Source organism: Eriocheir sinensis, chromosome 38, assembly GCF_024679095.1.
Source record: "Eriocheir sinensis breed Jianghai 21 chromosome 38, ASM2467909v1, whole genome shotgun sequence".
Taxonomy (NCBI): Eukaryota; Metazoa; Arthropoda; class Malacostraca; order Decapoda; family Varunidae; genus Eriocheir; species Eriocheir sinensis.
In genome coordinates, this window is record NC_066546.1 from 3,842,467 (window position 1) to 3,858,507 (window position 16,041).

The window sequence follows — 16,041 nt, forward strand, 5'->3', positions numbered from 1 at the left end:
AAGTTTACTGATTACGCTCCGAGCAACTCCTCTCATATAGTTAGTTTGTCATTCTGTCCATGTGACTGGAGGTTCTCTCTCTCTCTCTCTCTCTCTCTCTCTCTCTCTCTCTCTCTCTCTCTCTCTCTCTCTCTCTCTCTCTCTCTCTCTCTCTCTCTCTCTCTCTCTCTCTCTCTCTCTCTCTCTCTCTCTAAATGTGCTACACCTTCCCAAACACACACACACACACACACACAGGTATTCAGATTGCCTTCTAATGATGCTTCGTCCCCTTCGTTTGCATACCTGCACCATTAACTGGAAAGTTGAACACTGGAATATACCACGGACGATTTCGTATTACAAAATACACACCATATCTCTCTCTCTCTCTCTCTCTCTCTCTCTCTCTCTCTCTCTCTCTCTCTCTCTCTCTCTCTCTCTTTATGAGCTTAACATTCGAGAGAGAGAGAGAGAGAGAAGAAGAAGAAGAAGAAGAAGAAGTGCGGTGAGAGAGAGAGGAAGCAAGGCAACGCGTCATCTGGCTGTGGCAGCGGGCAGACTGGCAAACCATGAAGCGGGCACTAGCTGACACTGACTGGGACGCCACACTCAGTGGTGACGTTGACCACAATGTGTCAGCCTTCTCTGCCACTCTCTGCCAAGCCCAGAGGCAGCATGTCCCTCACAGGGCATATAAAGCCGACCCACGCGACCAGCCGTGGTTCGGCTATAGGTGCCGACTGGCTGCAGAGGATAAGTACAGCGCCTGGAGGCAATACAAGCGCCGTCCCTCCCAGCACAACAAGGCTCTGCACCGCGCTGCATGCAAGGCCATGACAAGGACAGCAGCGTGGGCCAGGAAAAGGTGGGAAAACAGCCTCAGGAGGAAGCTGGCGTCCAACCAAGCTGACCCCAAGCAGTGGTGGTCCTTGGTGAAGAAGAGGCAAGGCACCGTCACGCAGGACAGGATCCCGCCTTTCAAGACGACTGCAGGGGGCCTGGCAGTAAAGAACCAGGATAAAGCTGACCTTCTGGCAACCCACTTCAGCAGCAAGATGACTGTCGAGGAGCCAGATAGGCAGCCCCCCCTCCTCCCCCGTCTGGGTAACTTTGTCATGGAAAACCTGGAAATCACGGAGGGCACAGTGGCCAAGCATCTCCGAGACACCAACACCAGGAAAGCCCCAGGCCCGGATGAATTCAGCCCTTTCCTGCTGAAGTACTGTGCAGGGGAGCTGTCGCACCCCCTCACACGTATCTTCAGACGGTGCCTAAGCGCAGGGGCCTGGCCGATCCTGTGGAAAGAGACTCGTGTCACACCGGTTTTCAAGAAAAAGGACAAGACAGACCCAACCTACTACCGCCCAATCTCGCTCCTGTCGGTTGTTAGCAAGATCCTGCAGCGGATTATTGCTGAGCAACTGACGCGCCACCTGGAGGAGAACCATCTACTGTCTCCTCGTCAACACGGGTTCAGGAGGGGTCGCTCGGCATCAGACCTCCTCCTCCTGCTCAGCAAGTCTTGGTATGGCGCCCTGGACTCTGATGGCCCCTCACTTGTTGTTGCCCTAGATATTGCTGGGGCATTCGACTGTGTGTGGCACAGGGGCCTCCTGGCCAAGCTCGAACAGCTCGGCATCACAGGACAACTGCTGCAGCTGTTTTCGAGCTACCTGCACAGCCGGAGTCTGATATTAGTGGTGAACGGGTGCACGTCAGGCAGTTACCCAATCACTGCCATCGTTCCACAAGGATCAGTACTGGGTCCGATTCTTTGGAACGCATACTTCGACGAGCTGCTCCGTGGGCTACCAGTGGCCTCAGCCTACGCCGACGACTGCACCCTGTCCCATAGCTACACCAGGGAGGAAACTGGGGACGTGATCGTAGCCACCAATCGCCATCTTGGTGACATCATGGCCTGGGGACGACGCTGGCAAGTCAAATTTGCTGCCGAGAAGACCCAGGCCATGGTCATATCCCATTCGGGGGAGGACGCCGGACTCCTGTAAGGACGGCTGAAGTTTGGGGACGACACCCTGGTCATCAAAGACTCCATCAACATCTTGGGGGTGGTGGTCGACTCCAGACTCAGTTTTGACCGCCACCTGGAGTGTGTGGCGCGCAGAGCCTCCCTGAGGGTGACACTCCTGCGTCGGGTGCGGCACCTGCTCGACGCAGACGGCCTCCTGAGGCTATACAAAGCCCAGGTGAGGCCCGTCATGGAATACTCCCCTCTCTCCTGGATGAGTAGTGCCCAATGTCACCTCTCGCTGCTGGACAGAGTTCAGAGGAGGGCAGAGCGACTCATCCGCGATGCCAGCAGCCTTCAGCAGCAGCGACCACATGGACGCCAGTGGCGGCAGCGGCAACACCGACAGCAGCTACATCACCAGCAGGACGCCCCCCGCTGTATGCTCGACAGCCTCGGGCACCGGAGAAGGGTCGGTGCCATCACAGTCCTACACAACGCCCAAGTCCAACGTACATCTCACCTGGTGGCACTGCGGGTTCTTTGGAGGAGAAGCCAGCACACCACGAGAGCGGCGGTGGCTAACGACCTCCTCCTTGAAATCCCGAGAAGCCGCACAGCCAGGTGCCAGAGGGCCTTCACGAGTGCCACGGCCCACCTGTAGAACGCCTTCACGGGTGAAGTGGGCGTTAGGGCAATGAACACCCAGCAGGTGAAGGTGGCGGCTCATGCCTGGTGTCGCACTTACCCGCCCTAGACACATCCGCCTGAGCACAAGCACAACTAGTGACAATGCTTTAAGATAGGCGACCTCAAGACAGAGGTCGTCTTTAGCATGGAGACAACTTTCCCGCCCCTTTTGTCATATGTATCTTGATGTTTAATTAAAAAAAAATATACATATATATATATAGATATATATATATATATATATATATATATATATATATATATATATATATATATATATATATATATATATATATATATATATATATATATATATATATATATATATATATATATATATATATATATATATATATATATATAGAGAGAGATACGGGTGTTTTTATTTTACTCGATCACTTCCGGCGTTCATCCTAAGTTAAACTTCAATACCCCTCAATGAATAAGCAATGAATAAAACCTCAAGACTGTGAATAAATGAATACGTGGCCGCCAGAGGCTCCGGCAATACATTAAAGATTTTTCATCTTCACCTTTTGAAATATGAACCGTAAAATATTTGTCTTTTCTAGCGTTCCTGGGCATATACATATCTGAAACACACACACACACACACACACACACACACACACACACACACACACACACACACACATATTTTGCCTCAAAGAAAATGTTTATTTATTACCTCACGCGATTTAAGGCTTTCTGTTTTAATTCCGCTCGCTAAATACTTAAGACAGCATTATATAATGGGCTTAGGAGCGTCAATGGTTGCATAATATTTGTGTTTCCAGTAAAGTTAATTAAGAAACCTTTCCTGATTTAGCTGCCGTCAGTAGTTTCTTGCCTTTTTTTTTTTTTTTTTTTCCTTCTTTAAGAGCTGACCCGTTTATCATTTACTATTGCCACCCACCATTCACTTGTAGAAAATGTAGATGGCGCTGTCACTAATGAAATTATGAGAGGAATATTTCTCTCTCTCTCTCTCTCTCTCTCTCTCTCTCTCTCTCTCTCTCTCTCTCTCTCTCTCTCTCTCTCTCTCTCTCTCTCTCTCTCTCTCTCTCTGCCTCACCCTTGCTCTCCTGGGTTGCATTATTCACCCTACACGGAATTTGAGATGCGGAATATGGAACACCTGTATTATATAGGGTGTGCTCAGGTGTATGGATGACCTGATACCTAAGTGGAAGATAATCCTAGGTACACTCTACGGAATCAATTTCATTATGTTTTCCCTTCTCCGTCTTTTCCCTCCTTTTGACAATTGTATATTTCAAGTTCCTTCTCACTCAACATCTTTTTCTGTATGTTCTTTCTTGCTCTCTCATTCCTGGCAATTACTCTTTTGCTCATTCAGTGTATATCGCAATATTTACACTTTTACTTTACTTTACATTTGTTTTCGACTCGTTTTCTCGCTTGTCTGCAGTGTTTCTTTGTTGCTTCACCTTTCTCCCCAACACCGTACCCAGTGACTTTGACAAACTGTAATATTTCCTCTTTTATCTTCCTTTCATAACGTTCTTTCCCTGCACCGCTGGTAGTTCTCCCTCCCTACTCGAAGCGTTCACACTTTTTTATTCTCTTTTCCTAACCCTACTCTTCTCCTCGTTTCCATTCCATGCATCCCTTCGCTCCTTCCCCAACTTTTTTCACGCTTCCTTACTCTCCTCCTGTCCATTCTTCCACTTCTTTTTCATATGCGCCTTGTTTTCCACGAAGGCCGCGTGCCATAAAAAGGGAGAGCAGATACAAATATTGAATGACCTTCGAGACACAGGGACACAGCCAGAGAGACAGGGATGTTTGTGTGCTGCAATATTAAACAGCGGCGACTCTAACCCAACATGAAAGGAAAACACAACAACCAACCCAATCATTTTTCTTTTTTCCTTCCAGATCACCTTGTAAGCAGAGTCACCTGAAGGAGGGACTGGTCAGCCTACCTGACTCAACTACGCAATCAACAATCACGTCAATTAGTTATCTGCCCTACCTGTTATTGAACGAATCAAGTCATTGTTCACAGGAAAGTTCAAAGTAAAGACCAGTGACATTGGAAAGTGCGTGTGAGAGTATGAAGAAAAGGAGACATTAACGAAACTACAATCACTTATATTCAATCCCCAAATCCGTGAGATCGCAAAAGAACACCCGAAAGACAGGAAAGAAAAATAAGGAAAAGAAACCGTGACCTCAAAACCACATCGCAGGAGACCTCATGAATGGGAAACTTGAGCGCAAAGGTGAGACAAGCCATCACTCACCCTCGTGTTGTGTTATTGGAGACAAATGCACCTTGAGAGTACTTGAAATGGTTTTGCATTAGGGAGCACCTTAAACAGGGGAAGGTGAGAGGAATCCTAAAACCACAAGTGGGCAATGTGACAGGACTTTACGCAACTTGACGCCGACCTCATAACTCTGTCGAGCTATGGTTGAGATGGACACGATGGATATGGATGGAGAGAACACCGACGTACCACTGGACGAGGACACTGGCATCGAGCCGTTCCTCACCTTCCTGCCGCCTTACATCCTCTGCAACACGACCAACTACACGAAGCTGCCGCTCTGCAACAATGACACGAAGTTGGTGGAGGTGGGTGGCCCGCTGTTGCCTTGTCGCTGGTTGTGCCCCTTGGTCTGTTAGTTCTCCTTTATGTCATCCTTCTCTAGTGTATCTCCTTGGGTAGAATTCAAGACCAGTATTATTTTTATTTTATTTACAAGAGATAATTTAAGAGGAATATCACCCATTTATCGTGTTATCTTTCCGTAGTTTACCTCTGTTCGGGTAGAATTCAAGGCCAGTATTATTTTTATTTTATTTACTAAAGATAATTTAAGAGGAATATCACCCATTTATTGTGTTATCTTTCCGTAGTTTACCTCTGCTTGGGTACAATTCGAGGCTAGTATTGCTATTTCTTACTTACTAGAGATAGATAAAGAGGAGTGTCACCCATCTCACGTACATCAACCTCGGTGCACATACTTAGAAAGTCTACACTGTGTACTTCTATATTTGCTTTTCACACTAACTTCTTCCACTCCTTCGCTACACCCAACAGGAAAACCAACATTTCGAGTACGCCTTCATCGTCGCTATCGTGGTGCCCATCATCTTCGGCATCATCGTACTCGTGGGTCTCTTCGGCAACACCCTCGTCGTCATCGTCATCATCGCCAACAAGCAGATGAGGTCCACCACCAACTACCTTATCTTCAGGTTGGTTCATTTCCTTAATCAAAAACCTCTTGAGCAGCGATGCCAAATTGTCGTACTCTGAACATCGCATTTTTAGCATTTTCATTCCTAAAACTCTCGTACCTTTACAAATAACGATCGAAAATTAAAGTTATCGTTGAGAATGTTAAATAGTGATGGTTTTCTTTCATTTTCGTAATAGTTATATGTCTGAAACTACGAAAAGGCAATGTGAGGAGAGCGATAATTTGGCACCGCTGCTCTTGAGGGTCTTCATTTTCTTCCTTCCACAACTGAATATCCTCTTATCCCCAACCAAAAGATTTGAGATTTTTTTTTATCTTCCTCTCTTTCGCAACCAGTGCATTTTATAGGGTGTGAGGAAACCGAACAAAGGTTTTACATGCAAAACACTTAATTAGCTTTTCCTTTTCCGCTTCCATGATTTTTATTAATTTCTTCCTTTCCTTCATCTTCCATCTTTTCCTTAATTGTTTACGCATACTATGGAGTTTTCCTTCTTTTCTGCAAGACTAAATTAGAAACGCGGGCATTTTTTTTTCCTGCAACACTATAATTGTAACCTTATTTTCCTCTCTTTCGTGTAATTTATTTTTAATCTCCTACCTGTGATGTCCCCCTTTACCTTATTAGCGTATTGTCACCTTATCTCCCGCATTCTCTGCATTACTAATATGTATTTCTATATATGATAGTTTCTCGTATTTTTCTTTGGCCTGACACTTGCTCTTATCTTCGTTATTTTCTATTTTCTCGATTTTACATCTTTCTTTCCTCTGGTATATGACTGCACTATTTCCTCATATTCTTGACATATCGTTTTCTTCTTATACGTTTCTTTTTATCCAGCACTTCATTTAAATCCTTCCTCATGTATTGCTTTCTCTTCTTTCCTTTTTTTTTACATTAGAGGAAACAGCTCTAGGGCAAAAAAAAAGGAAACAATAATGAAAAAAAAAAGCCTGCTACTCACTGTTCCCACAAAAGAGTCAAGAGGGGTGGCCGAAAGAGAGGTCAATTTCGGGAGGAGAGGTGTCCCGATACCCTCCTCTTGAAAGAGTTCAAGTCGTAGGCAGGAGGAAATACAGATGAAGGAAGACTGTTCCAGAGTTTACCAGCGTGAAGGATGAAAGAGTGAAAATGCTGGTTAACTCGTGCGGAAGGGTTTTGGACAGTAAAGGGATGAATTTGAGTAGAAAGTCGTGTGCGGCGAGGCCGCGGGAGGGGGTGAGGCAGTTTTAATCTTTTTTTTTTCAATAATACAACCCCTCTTGTTTCTCAAATAATTACATTATTTTATATTACCATATTTGCCCTCATTACTGCCATTTTCTTTTATCAGCAATTTGATTTAGCTTTCTATGCGGTATTCAATTCTTCTTATTTTTCTTCTTTTTCCCCTTCCTTTTCCTCCTCCTCCTCCTCCTCCTCCTCCTCCTCCTCCTCCTCCTCCTCCTCCTTCTTCTTCGTCTTCCTCTTCTTCTTCTTCTTCTTCTTCTTCTTCTTCTTCTTCTTCTTCTTCTTCTTCTTCTTTTTCTCCTTCTCCTTCTCTTTCTCCTTCCCCTCCTCCTCCTTCTCCTCCGCCTCTTATTATTTATCTTTTACTATTTATGTATTTTTTATTCATCTTCCTCTTTCCCCTTATCCACCTGCTGCATTAATTTCCTGTTTCTGATTCAATTTTTATCGCTCACACTTCCTTGCCTCCTCTTCATTTCTCTTATTTCTCTTCACTTCGCTCAACTTCTTTACAACCTCCTCTTCCCTGTGCTAATCCCCTTCCTTCTCTTTTTCTCTAATCCATGTAATTTTCCTCTTATGTTTCATCATCACGTTTCTCTCATATCCTCTTTAAGCTGCTCTTTCAACCCATCTGCTTTTTCTTCACATGGTGCTCTTACTGCACGCTCCCTCGCCCCTCCTCCTGTTACGCTTTGCCTTCGTCCTAGTCCTCCTAAGCCTCTCGTCCCATTCCCACTGGTGCATAGGTGTGTCTGGTAGGTCGTGGCCATGAGGCTTCCAACAGGCTCTCGCAGGGATCATAGGACTGTCCTGCAAATGCTATTGTTGGGCACTCTGTGGATGCGGCTTGCCACGCACGCACACTGGCACACACACACACACACACACACACACACACACACACACACACACACACACACACACACTGTACTCGCATACATAATCAACACGGTCGCCCTGACAGCCTGACCATCTGAAATGTTACGTGAAATTGGCATGCTGCGTTTTGTCGTATATATATGCCACGATGCCTAGGTTGTCTTTAGATGTTTTTGTTTTTGTAGTCATTATTATTATTATTATTATCATTATTATTATTATTATTATTATTATTATTATTATTATTATTATACTCGTCATCATCACCAACACTTTTATCACCATAACCGGCTTCTTCTTGCAACTCTTTTTCCTTATCATCATCATCATCATCATCATCATCATCCGTAACACAACACCATTACAGTCCTTATCATCATCAGCATCATTATTTCGATTATTGGTTTTCGCTCTTTTTCCAAGTCTACTTTTTCTAAAACTTAAAACAATATAACTCAGCGGGTATGTGTATCACAGGGAGACGGGTGTTCAAGTATAACATTTTGAGTATTGTACCGGTCTAGATTTCTACTCGTACAATATGTTCTGGCGAGCAATATAAACTAAAATTCCTCTGATAATTAACAAATTGCAGTTGATGAATAACCTGAAACTCTAATAAGCTATTCTCTTGACAGTCTTTGTAACGCTGCTTCCCTTCCTCCTTTGTTGCTATAAGTTTTTTCAAGGAAATTAATTGGGTTATTTTTTTTTTTTTTTTTTTGTTCCCTACACAGTGCACACAATCCGCTTTATTATTCCAGACAACGTTTACAAATCATTACTCTTCCACACTCAAGGGGTGTTTTTTTTTTAAGTTCAACCCTTCTTTTGCACTTAAATGGCATGAAAGGAGGAAACTATTTTCTGAATGATTTCTCAGCAGTATTCTAATTATGTTTACTGTTTTTTTTCTTTTTTTTTTCTTTTTGTTTAAGAATAGCGATACCTTACTTTTACCTTTACTATTATTTTTTTCATCCCGTAAATGTACCCATGTGACGATTCTAACTTTGAATATATTTCCATTAATTAATATGCGTACAAGGCTTCGTCCTTTACCTTTCTCGCGTTTCAATAATTGTTCTAAAAACGAAAAAATAATAATTAGTTTATCTTTGCCCTCTGCTGAGACCGGCAAAAAACGTAATACTTTTTAAGATTCATTTTTTCACCTTCACCTCTGCTACTTCGTCGTTCCCAAAGCCGCCTCCCTAGTTTTTACTGTACAAGAAAACTTCCAAAAGCAACAGACAAAGGCAAGGTTGGGGGCTTCCGCTATGCTGCGCCTCGCCTCTGTGCCCTTTCTCTCTAATGAAATTAATAATGCAAGAAATATAAAAAGACTTGATTCCGGCGTTTGCCACATAGTGTAATGATGATGATGATGATGACGATGATAATGAAGATGATGATGATGATGATGATGATGATGATAATAATAATAAGTAAATTGATAATAATAATAACAATAATAATAATAATAATAATAATAATGATAATAATAATAATAATAATAATAATAATAATAATAATAATAATAATAATAATAATAATAATAATAATAATAATAATAATAATAATAATAATAATAATAAAAATAATAATAATAATAATAATAATAATAATAATAATAATAATAATAATAATAATAATAATAATTATTATTATTTTGATGATGGTAATAATAATAATAATAATAATAATAATAATAATAATAATAATAATAATAATAATAATAATAATAATAATAATAATAATAATAATAATAATAATAATAATATTAATAATAATAATAATAATAATAATAATAATAATAATAATAATGATAATAATTTTGATAATAATAATAATAATAATAATAATAATAATAATAATAATAATAATAATAATAATAATAATAATAATAATAATAATAATAATAATAATAATAATAATAATAATAATAATAATAATAATATTAATAATAATAATAACAGAATAAATTTAAGGAATGGCAATGGTCTACATATTAAGAAAACCTTATTTAATGTTATGCATTTTACCCCCCCAAAAATACAAATATAAAGTTGCTGTGGCCTAGAAAATATAATGAAAATATACAGAGAAATGCTCGAAATATGCAGCTCTTTGCCGTGGAATGAATCAATACATACATATAGTGAAGTTTCTTACAGTTATCTTTATTCATGCACGATTGGTTATTATTAATGCTGCGTGGTTATCCTTACTATTTCATGGCTGCCACCTCCTTTCCACGCTCTCTGCCTTGGATGTCTTGGAAAAACGCAAACATTATCATGACCCACCACATGTTGTTTCCTAATAAAAAAATAAAAAATGATCGTTCTTGTTTTTCTCCCGTAATGCCGCGTGGATATTATTGACAAACACTTTTTTCACGGATGGAGAATTTCTTTTTCGCTTTATTTTTTTTTTTTATACTCATGGATATTGCATTTTCATTTATTCATAACTGTGTGTCCACCGTTTTGTTTTTGCTGTCATTACTAAACATATTTATTTTTTGGTTCACAGCTGCGAATTTTATTTTACGCCTCCTCTGTTTAGGTGCCTTTAATGAGCGAGTATTGGGTTTCCATTCAGCCGTATCCATGTGCTTTATTTCTGCTTACTATTTGCCATCATTTACTGAACATTATTTTTACATAGATGAGAGATTTCTTTTCCGCATAATTTTTTGCAATTGTTCCTAAGCATGAATATTGAGTTTCCATTCAATTGTAACCGTGTGTCGATCCTTTTCTCTTTGCTGACATTACTAAACAATTTTTTTTTCACAGATGCAAATAATTTCTTCCGCATTATTTTTTCAGTTGTCTTTCGCCATAAATGTCTTGTTTCCATTCAGTCTCTACAAGGTCCCCAGTTTTCTCTTTGCTGTAATAACTATACATTATTTTTTTCATTGATGCAAATTTTCTTTTCCGGGCATTTTTTTCAGTAGTCTTTCGCCATAAATATTGCGTTTCCATTCAATCGCAACAGTGTCCCCGGTTTTCTCTTTTCTGTACTCTCCACGCGCGTCCTTCCCCCATCACAAACGCACACCCTCCGGTCTCCGTCGCCGCCTCACTTCACCGGCCATCACACGATTTTTCCATTGGTCCCTCGCAAACAGAACAAAAGCCTCTTCTCTCTCTCTCTCTCTCTCTCTCTCTCTCTCTCTCTCTCTCTCTCTCTCTCTCTCTCTCTCTCTCTCTCTCTCTCTCTCTCTGACATACACACTCTGTACCATAAATCCCTCTGTGTCCATAATACCATTCAGGGTTCACATAAAATTATCACACATATACACCTACAAATAGGCTCTCTCTCTCTCTCTCTCTCTCTCTCTCTCTCTCTCTCTCTCTCTCTCTCTCTCTCTCTCTCTCTCTCTCTCTCTCTCTCTCTCTCTCTCTCTCTCTCTCTCTCTCTCTCTCTCTCTCTCTCTCTCTCTCTCTCTCTCTCTCTCTCTCTCTCTCTCTCATACAGAAAAACTCACACACACACACACACACACACACACACACACACACACACACACACACACACACACACACACACACACACACACCATCATCCCGCCGCCTCTTCAATATTCCTTCCGCCCTTCCATCGAACAGTAATCAAGAGGCAGAGGGAGGTATGGTTCACCTGGCACCTGCTCCTTTATTATCTGCCTAAGTGAGATCTAAACGCCAGGTGACGCTAAGTAAATTTCTGCTCCCCATCTTTTCCTGAAAATTATCTCATAGTTTTGCTCCTCCACATGAAATATCAATAATCTAAAGAATATACACTTATTTTTCATGAATTCCGTGATTTTACCTACTTTTTCAATAACAATTCTTAACTGATTCACGTTAGTCTCGATAGCTCTTCTTCCGTATACAATGATTTGTCTTAGCCTCTTCCAGTTTCTCTATTAACAAACAACTGAAGTCTTTTAATATGCTTGAACATTCATTTTTATTCATATTTTCATACAATTTTCCTCATTAAATCCTTTTCAAATGGCATAGATTCCTACTTATTCACTTTCCCTTCGGTTGTAAATATACGTACAGCTAGTATCTTTCATGCACTTTGTCAATTATGCTTTTTAACTTCCTACCAACGTCTGATGAACCAATTTCCTCGTCCTAATCGGTTTGCAAAATGGCAAGTGAATCGGGAACCGCGTGAAGAATTAGTAAGTTTAGGGTGTGTTGACATTTGCATCAACATCAGTTTGCATGAAAATGACGGGGAAAAGCGGGGAACACACACACACACACACACACACACACACACACACACACACACACACACACACACACACACACACACACACACACACACACACACACACACACACACACACAGGAAGCGTTTTCTTCATAACTGGAAAATACATGCAATCGTTTTCTTTGCTTCGCTTATTTAGCAATTATCTTCCCTTACGTTTGCTTATTTTGCATTTAGTTTCCTTTCCTTCCGCATTTTGCATATCTTCCCTTATTTTTTGCTTAGTATATAGTAAAGAGATGCGCAGATAGCCAAAAATAAAGATGGAAAGATAGAGATAGATGACAGGAGAGAGAGAGATTTACATAGAAAATCAGACCACACAGACCCCATGGTCCTGACTAGGTGGTCTGTCCTTAAACCTAAGTGATTTTACATTAATCAGATGGCTCCAAAACGTTGCTTTTCTACTTTAGTTAATATTAAGTTCAAGGAAGTGACGGTCGAGCTTGTTTTTAAAGGAGTCAATCGTGTTACACTGGACCACTGATGGTGGGAGCTTATTCCTTTCTCGCACTACAACGTTGGTGAAGAAAAATTTGGTGCAGTCTGAATTTACTTGTCTACATTTGAGTTTTGTGCCATTGTTCCTCGTTCGCAAAGTGTCATCGATCATAAACAATTTTGTTCTGTCTACATTCGTGAAACCATTAAGTATTTTAAAACATTCGATCAGTTTTCCTCGGAGGCGACGTTTCTCAAGAGAGAACATGTTAAGGGTGGAAAGCCTTTCTTCGTAGGATTTGTTGCGCAAGGAAGGGATCATTTTTGTTGCTCGACGCTGAACACCTTCTAGTTTAGCAATGTCCTTTGCATGGTGGGAAACCAAAACTGTACCGCATATTCCAAGTTGGGTCTGACTAAACTATTGTAGAGCGGAAGTATTACATCTTTATTCTTGAATAAAAAGTATATTTTAATGAAGTCCAACATTCTGTTCGCTTTATTAGCTGCATCGATGCATTGATGTGAGAATTTGAGGTTTGACGCAATTTTAATCCCCAGGTCCTTAGCGCATTGAACGCTTGTGAGTTTAACGCCGCGTATTTCGTAATCGAACTTCTTATTTTTTGTTCCAACTTGAAGGACCTGGCACTTGTCTACGTTAAAGGGCATCTCCCATTTATCCGACCACGCTGAAATTTTGTGCAAATCCTCTTGGAGGCTTTGCCTGTCTTCGTCAGTGAGAACCGAGTTACCAATCTTTGTGTCGTCTGCAAATTTATTAATGCGATTATTGAGTCCAACATCCACGTCGTTGATGTAAATAATGAAGAGCACTGGGCCAAGAACCGAGCCCTGAGGAACGCCACTAGTGACCGGCGCCCACTCTGAGTTAAATCCGTCAATCACAACTCTTTGTTGTCTGTTGCTCAACCAATTCACGATCCATTGGTTTACTTGACCGTCAATGCCTATTTGCTTTAGTTTATAAAGTAATTTATGATGTGGGACTTTATCAGACGCTTTCTGGAAATCAAGAGAGACTACGTCCACTGATTTTGTTACGTCATAAATTGAGAAGAGATCGTTATAAAAGGTCAGTAGGTTTGACAGGCAGGATCTTTTGTTACGGAAGCCATGTTGTGAATCTCCAATTAATGAGTGGCTTTCGAGGTATCTCACAATTTTGTCTCTAATTATGCTCTCGAGTAGCTTACCTACAATTGCAGTTAGACTAATGGGTCGGTAGTTACCTGGTATTTTTTTGTCTCCTTTCTTAAAAATCGGTGTCACGTTAGCCTTTTTCCAATCCGAAGGGACGATGCCTTGTCGCAAGGACATATTGAATACGGTAGTGAGGGAGAAGAGTATTTCGCTCTTTGTTTCTTTAAGCAGTATAGGATATACTTTGTCGGGTGAGTTTAACGCCGAGCGATGGCGATGTTCTGTGAGCACCGGGCGAGTACACAAAGTCGTGATAAAAATTCAAATGTTCAGCGACGTACAGTTGACGTAGATTCCGGGTGCATTTCTCAGTACCCGCTGAACAGTAACTGTCGTTGACTGGTGATAACAGTGCCTGAGGAGTGCCAAGAAGCACCACAAATTAACACACTGCGAGGAACGGCTCGCCAGCTGACTAAATCACCATGCAGAGGAACACATCCCATGGAACGGTGGCACTTTCTACGGAACAAATTGTTCAAGAGTGTCGCATCTATGGGGAGTGTTTGGATGCATGTGTGTGCTTACATTTCTTATCTTATATTTCAAATGAAAAAATAGAAAATATTGTCTTACAAAAAACCTTAGGCAGGGATAGAAGGGTCGTGTTGTTCTTCAGAACAAGAAACGTTATGTAAGGACTTGTCCAAACGACCACCTTAGCAAGACTGTGTCACCGGCGAATCTCTCTCTCTCTCTCTCTCTCTCTCTCTCTCTCTCTCTCTCTCTCTCTCTCTCTCTCTCTCTCTCTCTCTCTCTCTCTCTCTCTCTCTCTCTCTCTCTCTCTCCACACAAAGTCACTGAGCCAAAAGTCGCCTCGCCGGTTGGTTCGCCTTTACCAGTGACCCTTCGACGCCTTGGGAGCTAAAGAGAAGATGAACATTCCTTGAAGTCTCGAAAAATCTTTAAAAAAAAACAAGAGAAAAAGGAGGTTTGGAATCCGCGTAACTTTTTTTCACATTCAAACTCTTCGTACCACCTTTTTTTAACTCTCTCTCTCTCTCTCTCTCTCTCTCTCTCTCTCTCTCTCTCTCTCTCTCTCTCTCTCTCTCTCTCTCTCTCTCTCTCTCTCTCTCTCTCTCTGAACGTCAAATCACCGTAATGACTTGAGCCACCTTCCCGCCCTTTGTTCCTTCCGTTCGCTCCCTACACGCATCCATCTCTCTTCCCTGCCTCATTTCCCTCTGCCTCATCCCTCCCCTCACTGTCCCTTCCCAATCCCCTCCTTCGTTTCTCATTCACCAATCTCCCGTTCCCTTCTTTCTTAATTCCACCTCTCCCTCCTCCTTTCCCCTTCCTTACCTGCCTACCTATCTATCAAACCTACTCCCTCCCTCCCTCCCTCCCTTCCTTTCTCCTTCTCTCCTTCATTATGTATCTACCCCATCTTCTCCCTCCCTTCCTCCACTACTTCCTTATCTTCTTTTTCTCCCCTCCACTTCTTCAGCGCCTGTCCAAAGCCATTAGTCTCAAGGTACCAAACGTGATTCTCTCTCTCTCTCTCTCTCTCTCTCTCTCTCTCTCTCTCTCTCTCTCTCTCTCTCTCTCTCTCTCTCTCTCTCTCTCTCTCTCTCTCTCTCTCTCTCTCTCTCTCTCTCTCTCTCTCTCTCTCTCTCTCTCTCTCTCCTTTTAACCCTACTTCCTTCTTTCGTTCTCTCCCCTCTCTCCTTACTCTTACCCATCTCGTTCTCGCAAGGTATCTCTCTCATTCATATCCCTCCCTCCCCCTATACCTACCTCCCTCCCTCTCTTCTCTGCCTCTCACCTTGACCCAGTTTTTTTTACTCTCTCCTCTATCACGAAACCTCTCTCCTTTACTCCTTCTTCTCTCTCCCCTCCCCTCCTACCTCCCCCTCCCTCTCTCTCTCTCCAACTATCAGGTCTTCCTCAGGGACAGGCCCATATCTACTTTCACTCCCTATTTCCATCACTTTTGACGCGTCCTTTACCTTTCTCGTTATCTCTCACACCTTTCTTTTTCACTCTCCCGCTCTCTCACCTCTTCTGGATTTTTTGGTGCTGAACCTTTTTTTTTTTTTTCCCCAACTTGCTCTTCGATTCCGTTCTCTCTCTCTCTCTCTCT

At 41.9% G+C, this 16,041-nt stretch overlaps 1 protein-coding gene across 1 annotated transcript in view; it reads left to right on the top strand.

The window, feature by feature from the left end:
* LOC127008552 (allatostatin-A receptor-like) overlaps nt 1–16,041 on the top strand; it is a 79,330-nt gene that overhangs the window by 47,390 nt on the left and 15,899 nt on the right. Inside the window, exons 2-3 of the mRNA XM_050880727.1 lie at nt 4,547–5,249; nt 5,722–5,879. Coding sequence (XP_050736684.1) covers nt 5,082–5,249; nt 5,722–5,879 — 326 coding nt within the window. The 5' untranslated portion in view covers nt 4,547–5,081. The remainder of the gene's footprint in view (nt 1–4,546; nt 5,250–5,721; nt 5,880–16,041) is intronic.